General features: G+C 36.7%; 1 protein-coding gene across 1 annotated transcript; it reads left to right on the top strand.

Moving 5' to 3' along the window:
• The first annotated feature begins 5,093 nt into the window (after nt 1–5,093).
• On the top strand, nt 5,094–8,740 carry LOC101299827 (putative laccase-9-like). Its single transcript, XM_004290404.1, has 7 exons — nt 5,094–5,240; nt 5,361–5,512; nt 5,894–6,138; nt 6,278–6,403; nt 6,781–7,372; nt 7,477–7,829; nt 8,416–8,740. The coding sequence occupies exons 1-7, from the start codon at nt 5,145–5,147 to the stop codon at nt 8,547–8,549; spliced, it is 1,698 nt and encodes a 565-aa protein (XP_004290452.1). The 5' UTR covers nt 5,094–5,144; the 3' UTR covers nt 8,550–8,740.
• Nucleotides 8,741–9,629: the final 889 nt, after the last annotated feature.

Raw genomic sequence — 9,629 nt, forward strand, 5'->3', positions numbered from 1 at the left:
ACTAAAATAGTGCATGATAAAAGAACATATATTGACGATTTTTTCTCCTTAATTAATCAGTTGCTAGTAATCAGTAAGCCATAGACTTCTTGATGTATCTACTTGGAAGAAAACTAGGCATGATTAGAGATATATTCTCTTTTGAGGAAGCGGGAGGCTAGTACTGGGGATAGTTCGTGCTAGTGTTTGAATAGGATGGAGGGCGATTGAAAGACTGCTTCTCGTCACAAAGGATATCCTTTGTGCACTCTCTATATCTAGAAGGCCTAATACTGGTGTCGCAAGTGATTTCTGGAAGAAGATCTGGAAAGGTGTTACCATCACTGGCCAAGATGCATATTTGGCGTGTCAAGATGCCGTCACTTGCCAAGATGCATATTTGGCGTGTGTAATTATACCATCACTTGCCAAGATGCATATTTGGCGTGTGTAATTATATCATTCCATCTTTAGACCGTCTCGCTTCTAGCATGTGGTGTTGGACTCCCAAGTGTGTGCATCATCACTATTATGTGATGTTGAAACTACACTTCATTTGTGTCGTAATTGCTTGTTCAGCTTGGCTAGTGTAGCACTACAAGTGAATAGAAGGGTCAGCCACAGTTGCTTAGTTGTGCAAGCTGATACGATGTTTGTTGAGTGGCTCAATTTATTGAGATATAAATCCCATATCAAAGATATGTGAGTTGGTTTTAGATGTGAACCTAGTTAAGACTATTTTATCATAGTATCTGAGCGGGTTACCCACGTCTAAAGTGTGAAGCCCAATGGCTACATGAACTCCATGTCAACGTGTCAAGCTTGAAAATTCGTCACACGTGCGAGGGCGTGTTGAGATATAAATCTCATATCGGGAATATGAGACATCTCATATGGGTTTATAAAGGTTTGCGTCTCTCCACCCATAGCCAATTAATTTTGGACGTGAACTCAAAACCACTTTATCACAACTTCTATGCTAAGCATTTACATAAATACTTTGAGGATCTAATGTTTTTGTTATGGGGAATTTTGAAAGAGAGGAACAAAAGCGTTTGGGATAGAACAAAGCTTCGGATTCACAATGGGAGCTAGCTAGAGCTGAAGTACAATTGCTTCGCAAAAAAATTATGCACTGGGTTCCTCCTTCATTTGGTTCCTCCTGCATATGATTGATTTTGTCAAACGACGGTGAAACAATGTTGTGTGACTAAAATTCAGTCGACGCTGATAACTCAACAGTTGTACCAAATTTCCTTTCAAAAAAAAACAGTTGTACCAAATTTTTTGATGTCTGCTGATGGCAATGCCAGAGGATGCGTAACATGTTAGCTTTGCTTCATACAATGGTTGGAAACAAGTATACATTGGTGTGTTACCTTCGTACGACATATTTTTTTTACTTTATGTAGTTGGTTGGTACTCTGGAAACAGAGGTCTTGATTTTTATGTTGTATGATTTAAGGATTGTGTGATATATGAATTATGATGAAATTAATTAGGGAGCTAGGTGTTGATGATCTCTGGTGTAACGACCAGTTTCTGCTCAAGCTAGATCAAAAACTTCTTACTTGATAACTTGATATATGATGAAATTAGAGTGGTGTGGATTATCTTATATCCAAACGTGAAGATTTGTCACACGATCAAAGAGGGGTGCCAATCTGATTGCTCATCTCCTACCAGGTCATATGTCATATACGCATATGGACGTTTTATTAACAACCATAGTATGTACGTACATACCATGCTAGATATGAGGGAATGGGGACTTACATAGCTAGCTCATGCAGGTGAATTTAGAATAGCTAGCTACTGCCACCCATAGTACCATGTATGGATGAATGGATGCAGAAGCGGATCCAGAAATTCAAACCGGGTGAAACTTAAATTTTCACTAAAAAAAATAATAAAATGCTCGACGGCACGAGAGAAAAAAAAGTATACACGCAGAAAAAGGGCCGTAGTGAGCCTTGCCCCTTGAATGCATGCTTATATAAAACATCTGTAAACTTTGTATATGCAACATAAAAGAAGCTAAAAAACATGTCAATACAATCTAAAACATATAGATGTATATGCATCTCACTAAATATTTACAAATGAGATGGAGACTATTCGGGGATAGAACTACCTTCAGGCTTGAAAAAGGATGAAATTTAGTGTCAATTCAAGGGATTAATTCAATCACTCAACCCCAAGAGAGAGACGAGTTTTTGACTTCTTCTTTGGTCTAAAGTTTTAGACTTTTAGACTTCTTATCTATGTGGTTGATTTGTCTATCTCTTTGTTTATTTAATTTTGAATAGGGATCCCTCTTTTTATTAAAAACAAATGAAACATTAGTTGGGCAACTGGAGTGGGCTAAAGTGGCACTTAGGTTGGTCAAAAACCTTGCAATCAAGATATGATCAAGAGAAAGCAAGACACCTATATGCAAGTCATTTTTTTCTTCAAAATATTTGGGTGGGACTTGAGTCCCAGGTTGTTCTAACTAGGATCCATCCCTGAATGGTTGGTTAGCTAGACTGTTGGTTACGTCGTGTGCACTTATACGAGCATTTTTATGCTACGTTATTATTGTTTAACTCTATATTTTTCTTTGTAATTTTGTGTTATTCTTAGATAATTTATTTGTTTGTGTGTTTATTAGGTTGTCCGAAGCAAACTAGGAAAAGAAGGCTAAAGAAAGAAAATTGCGAGGAATTCTGATTCACTTTGGATTCTTGATGGACCGACGATTCTCTAATCCAAAAGATGGAGATTTATGCAGAAAATTTAATGACAAGGCGAGTTTTCATTGGATGTTTGATGGCAATTGTTGTCAGACCAATTAGAAAATTTGATGATGACTTTTCTTTGGAGCAAGGAGTTAAAGATCCACAAGGAAACAAATTGAAGAGTCATGAAGTTGAATAAAATGGGTTTCTAGACGTTAAAAAAGCTCTGGAGAAGAAGAGAAGAGGGAGCCGTCAAGTAATTGAAGGAGAAGAAGAAAAGTTTGGAGCCCAAAAAAGATCGATCTCTCAGATTCAGAAGATCAATCATTTCCCCTGTTTTTCATCTTTAGTATTTTCTTTTCTTCCAAACCTCATGAAATTCTTTTGTGTGTTTTCAAAGATGATGAGTAACTAATTTTCCCTTAGTTAGGGGCTGCTTTCAAGCCCTAGACATGGTGGTGTAACTATGAAGTTGGCGTTTATTTAATTTGTTCCATGGATTTCGGATATTCATTGGTTTATCGTTATATCATTGATCAACTTTGTATGTTTATTGATGGTGGCCAACATTAGTATGCATGCTAGGTTGTAAAGCTATGAATGTTTTGTATGATCATTATGTCTACTTGCATTCTAGAGCAGTGAGTGAGTGACTTGAGCTCATTCACATAAATCAATGTCTAGGTAGATTAGGACAACATCAGTACCGACATTGCTTAGCCTTATTTATAATCTTTTAGACCTTAATGACTTCTATGTGAGAGCTGTGCGAGAACATCACTCTAGGCTTCATTCTAGATGCTAAAGGCATGTTTACTAACCTGAAATGAAATTGAGAGTGGTATAATTGATTCCGGAATAGGTGAATTCTGACGTTTACTAACAAGTCAATGTATTGGAATGGATGTAGGTCTTACTTGCTTATCAGGAATATCAGGAATCTATTCCTGACGAAACCCCTTATTTGATACCCAAGGGGAGAGATGAGTATCATAATCAAGGTAATGAAATCAATTTTTTCTTCCTAAAATATCCTCACATAATTATAATATTTCTAAATTAACCAACCCTAATATATATATATATATATAGACACACACATAGTCCCCTTCCAGAGTGAGATCCCGCTTTGAAATTAAAGTGCGGGACTCCTTATTTCGCTCACTTTCAGGTCGTATTTCCACATCTCAACCGTACAATGTCTAAAACACAGTGTGTAGATCATTCATATATAGTTTCATCAAATTTGAAGATCATTTAGGTACCGAATTAGATTAAATAAATCAACAGAACAAAAATTGTCCAAACAGATCCGTTCGTGTAAATTACGATTACGGAAGCTCAAATGATCTTCAAATTTGATGAAACTTTGCAGAAATGATCTACACACTATGTTTTAGACATTGTACTGTTGAGATGTGGAAATACAACTTGAAAGTGAGCGAAATAAGGAGTCCCGCACTTTAATTTCAAAGCGGGATCCCACTCTGGAAGGGGACTGTATATATATTTATATATTGTATTTTAGGGGTATTTTAAATTCATTTCTTGTAGGGGTATTTTAGTAATCAAACTAGTTTTAATTCCAATTCTATATGGTAAGTAAACAACATCAATCGTAATTAGTTTCATTCATGTTTTGATTCCTTATGGTAAGTAAACAATATAATGGTATGAAATATTCTCATACCGCTTCTTGTTGATATCGATTGTTATATATTGATACCGATTCATGATAATTTATATTCTAAGTTAGTAAACGTGCCCTCAGTTAAGTTGAAAACATCATTCTCTTAATGTACCAAGTAAGAAGGATAGATAGGTTAAGTTCAACACATCATTGGCTTAGCTTGAGTAAGGATATCCGAATGAATTGAACATGTTAGTAAACACATCATAGGTGTAATCATTGTCTAGTGGTGAAAGTAGTTCCTAGCTAGTTTTCGTTATTTGATTTTCAAAACCAAAATCCTCAAATTTAGTTTTCTGTCTTTTATCATTTTGTCCGTCGTTTTTCTGAATTTTGTTAGCATAGCAAAACTGCATAGTTTTCCCCCAAATTTTGTGTATGTCTTCGTCAGTGTGTCTAGTTTCTCCAGCTATATTTTTTAATTGCATCTTTGTCTAGTGTCTGTTCAGTTTTTTAGAGTCATATTTGCAATTGTTGATTCACAATCCTCTACGGGAGACACCCTAATTTCCTATACTATAATCAATAACTTTATTGTGATTGCAGGGTTATTTCATAAGTCTATTTAAGGTTTAGCATGCACACAGACGTTATTAATTACTTCATCAGATGAAAACAGAAGTCGTGTTTTACTCTCTGCCAGACACGGTTAATTTGTTTCCTCTTTGCATATATAGCTGCAACACTTAAACGAAAGCAATTGCAGCTGTGCAAGAGTTAAGAAAACAGAAGAGGAAATTCCTGTCATCCAAGTAATGGGTTGCCGCATACTCGTCTTCTTCCTTGGGACTTTCTTCCTTGATGGGCTTCTCCTCTCCATGGCTGCTAACGTCCACCACTACAGCTTTATTGTAAGGATATATTATATTATCAATCAACTATGATATAATATGTTTCTTAGTTTGTTAATCTGACAAATAATATGTTAATTTGTTCCTTTAGTAACATTTATTCTGGTTAACTGCGCGCAGCTGAAGGAGACGAACTTTACAAGACTGTGTTTCACAAAGCCGATGCTCACTGTAAATGAGTCGTTCCCAGGTCCAACCATTCATGTTCGCAAAGGAGACACTGCTTTTGTTAATGTTCTTAACAATGGCAAATATGGTGTCACCATTCACTGGTCTCTCTCTCTCTCTCTCTCTCTCTGGTCATTCAGATGCAGATCGAAGTACTACTCCCTATTCTGAGGAATTTTCGACTGTCATATGTATATCAGTATATGTCAGTCGATGATTCTCCGTTCAACATATATAATATATCTGTTCTTTCCATGTATGAAGTCAAATATCATATTGGACTAAAATATAGAATTTGTTCTTCACAAATAAGAAATGAATTAACTCCCCTTTCAAACACAACAGAAACGAATTATTAGCTTTGCCTATTTTTTGGAGAAAAGTTTGGGAATATTACTGTTTCTAAATTTGGTGACGTCTCTAGCTATCTTCTCAGCTATATGATTGAAATATGACTTTATATATATGCTTGAACTTTTCTACAGGCATGGAGTGAAGCAACCGCGAAATCCATGGTCAGATGGTCCGGAAAATATAACTCAGTGTCCAATTCAACCAGGAAAGAATTTCACTTATGAGATTATATTTTCAGATGAAGAAGGCACACTATGGTGGCATGCACATAGCGACTGGTCACGAGCCACAGTCCACGGCCACATTGTTATCTTACCTGAGATAGGAAAGACCTATCCATTTCCCGAGCCTTACTCCCAACAAACAATTTTTTTGGGTATATATACAGTATACTATAACTTGTCTCTATGATCTTTTAATGAAATAAATCTAGTAGTTGAGATATGGTATTAAATCACTAATTAAGAGTTCATAATTAGTAATCGCCTTTTGTCTTTAATTTTTGGTGTTCGTAGGAGAGTGGTTCGATACAGACCTAAAGGAACTAATTGATGAAGCTACGGCTACCGGAAGTGACCCTGACCCGTCCACTGGATTCACCATCAATGGCTGGCCAGGAGCCTTATACAATTGCTCCAATGGTATGTCGATCTATGAGAAAAAACCTTGTTTGATGATTTATTATGTCAAAACCACTAAGAATAAAGTGCTAAAATTTTGAGACACAGTACAACAAGGATAAAACATCATAATAATTTTTGTACACTAGTTTCCTATATTTCGGATTTTCTCTATTGTATTTGGTTGTTTAGCTCTATAACATCATATTCTCTAAAAACTATCCCTAACATAGGAAACGTGATGAGAGAGAAAACAACGACAATGACGTCTGTAAGACAAGAAATCTGTTAATTAAAGTATGCACAGAAAAAGTTTTTAAAATCAAAATATAGGGTAATCGTCAGAGATGCTCTTATAAATTAAAAATTAATTTCCTTCGATTCGTAATATATTGCAGAAACTATATACACTCTTGGTGTTAAATACGGCAAAACCTATCTTCTTCGGTTAGTGAACGGGGTTATGAACGAGGAAATGTTCTTTGGAATTGCCGGACATAACATCACCGTGGTGGCACAAGACGCATCATACATAAAGCCGATAGTCACAAGCTACATAATGATAACTCCTGGCCAAACTATGGACATTCTACTAACGGCAAACCAGACCCCAAGTTACTATTACATGGCTGCCAGCCCATTCTTCGACTCAGGCGCTCCTTTCGACAACACCACCACCACGGCCATCCTCCGTTACACGAACGTAACTTCCGCCCCATCGACTATTCCAATGCCGTCACTTCCCTTTGTCACAGACAAAGAAGGTGCAGACAACTTCACGACCCAGTTAAGGGCCTTGGCAAGCAAGAAGCATCCGATCAGTGTTCCCAAAAATATTACCGAAAGAATCCTAATCACTGTCTCTGTGAACCAACTACCTTGTGAGGCTAATGTGACATGCGGGGGTCCTAATGGTAACAGGCTGGCTGCTAGCTTGAACAATATCAGCTTCACCACCCCCACTACTGATATACTGCAAGCATACTACAGGTACGCCTTGCTTCCTGGGTCACCTCTCGTACATATAATGGCACCAAGAATTCGATCAATTAGTAAAACAAAACATGAACTGATTATTTTGATAATCTTCACAGGAACTTAAATGGTGTCTACAAAGATGATTTCCCAAATCAACCGCCGGTGTATTTCAACTTCACCGGAGTTGATACAGATGTGTATCTATTACCGGACGTAGGGACAAAGGTGAAGGTGATCGAGTACGGGGCATCAGTTGAAATAGTGTACCAAGGGACCAATGTCGGGAATGCAGAGAACCATCCAATGCATTTGCATGGTTACAGCTTCTATGTGGTCGGGTCAGCTTACGGCAACTGGAATAAGACCACTTCTCCGGCCACTTACAACTTGGTCGATCCACCGCTTGTCAACACTGTTGGAGTTCCCAAGAATGGATGGGCTGCCATTCGATTCGTTGCTAACAATCCCGGTATGTAGAGCTTCACTTAAGCTTTAATTATTAGGGTTAGGGTTTGGTTTTAGGATACTAACTATATCTCCATATATCACAATTAAACTACAAGATAGGATGGGTTTGAACTACATACATCGACACAATCATTTTTCGTGTGTGATGTTCGATCTGAACTATACACACCCACAATCAAACCATCACAAAGCACATGCAGGTTTGAAAATTATGTCGAATTAATTTGTCAAATGAACTCTCGTTGTTTTAAATGAATGACGTAAAGTCTTTATCAAGAACTAATTGTTCAATTGTGTGCAACTGTGCAAGTCTTGATCTTTGATCTCTATCGAAGAGTGTCGACTTACAAAAAATTGATCTCATTAAAGTTATAAAATGAGTTATTAGAGTACTAATATAAGTCTTTAAAGTTATAACATGAGTCCTCTTATAGTTTTCTTAAAAAAAAAAAATAAGTTACAATATTAATCTTTAAATGGTAAACTGTGTTCTTAAAGTGATAATTAAGTCCTTAAAATGATAAATAAGATGCATTAACACACTATATTACTCTTACCCTTGACTTACATGTGTTTTTATTTTTCAGGAGTGTGGTTTATGCATTGTCATTTAGAACGCCACACTAGTTGGGGCATGAATTCTGTGGTTATTGTCAAGAATGGACGTACTACTCAAACTAGCATTCGACGACCTCCTCCAAACTTGCCGATTTGTGTTTAGTGTTTGAATGATATTCATTCAGACTCGTATATCTGTACTTTTAGTTATTATGTTTAATAGAATATCATTGTGTTGAATAAATGAGTGTATGTAAATGAATTGCCATGTGAAAATAACATATGGGCATCATTTAAAAGAAAAGAATTGTGAATTGCAATATTGTTCGAAGCTCACAAAAGCTTTCATTATCCAACTCTCCTCTCGCCTAATTTTCACAAGAACAGCCCCAACCAGGTTATATCTTCAGTTTTGTTGTTCAGGAGTGTGGAGCTAGTTTTTCTCCTTGGCTTTGCGAGTAGATCGTCTTACTCGACTATCTCCGAGCGCGGGACTCCTCAAGTCCTTACCAACAGTGCGGAACAACGTACACTCTTGAACCCACACAACCCCGGCTGCCAGAAATTGTCGTGAGCCCGTGATTCCATGCCGGCGACGATCTCAATCTAATTATATGTATAAAAAATTCTAAAAAGAAATAATGGCGTTCTTCAAACCCCTAATGTACTTATAAAAATCAAAAACTTATCTTCTAATTAGCCTAGACACGTTTGGAATCATGGATACGTCACTAATTAGCTATAGATCAACATCAACAAATTTCATCCAATAGTACAACTCTTCCGTCCATGATTAACTTGTGTTTGGAATATATAGGGCTCTTTTCCTTTTCCATGTTTAGATTCTATGAAAATATTGAAAAGGATCCAAAGTGCTCTTTTTACTGTTAAGTTGTGATTAAGTTTCCATATGATAGTATATATATATATACAAGAATTCTCAAGTGCGGACGTCCGCACCAAAGTTTTGGTGCAGATTTCCATTTTTGCACCACTTCCCGATTAAATTTCCTCAAACTTCCTTCGACACATATCTAGATCATCTTGTGTAGAATATCTCTGCAAAATTTCAGCCAATTTGGTGATCGTTAAGGCCCTCAAAATCGAAAAACAAATACTGACGGACTGAATTCTGTCCGGTTCATCATCTCCATTTGTTTTTCGTATTTTGTAGGGCCTTAACGATCACCAAATTGGCTAGAAATTTTGTAGAGATGATCTACANAAGATGATCTAGATATGT

This window comes from Fragaria vesca, linkage group LG2 (assembly GCF_000184155.1).
Source record: "Fragaria vesca subsp. vesca linkage group LG2, FraVesHawaii_1.0, whole genome shotgun sequence".
In the NCBI taxonomy this organism is placed as follows: Eukaryota; Viridiplantae; Streptophyta; class Magnoliopsida; order Rosales; family Rosaceae; genus Fragaria; species Fragaria vesca.

Excerpts from the sequence above, each read along its gene's own strand:
- LOC101299827 (XM_004290404.1), top strand. The coding sequence starts at position 5,145 with ATGGGTTGCCGCATACTCGTCTTCTTCCTTGGGACTTTCTTCCTTGAT. Across the intron at positions 5,241-5,360 it reads TCCACCACTACAGCTTTATT|CTGAAGGAGACGAACTTTAC; the intron begins GTAAGGATATAT and ends AACTGCGCGCAG. Across the intron at positions 6,404-6,780 it reads CTTATACAATTGCTCCAATG|AAACTATATACACTCTTGGT; the intron begins GTATGTCGATCT and ends AATATATTGCAG.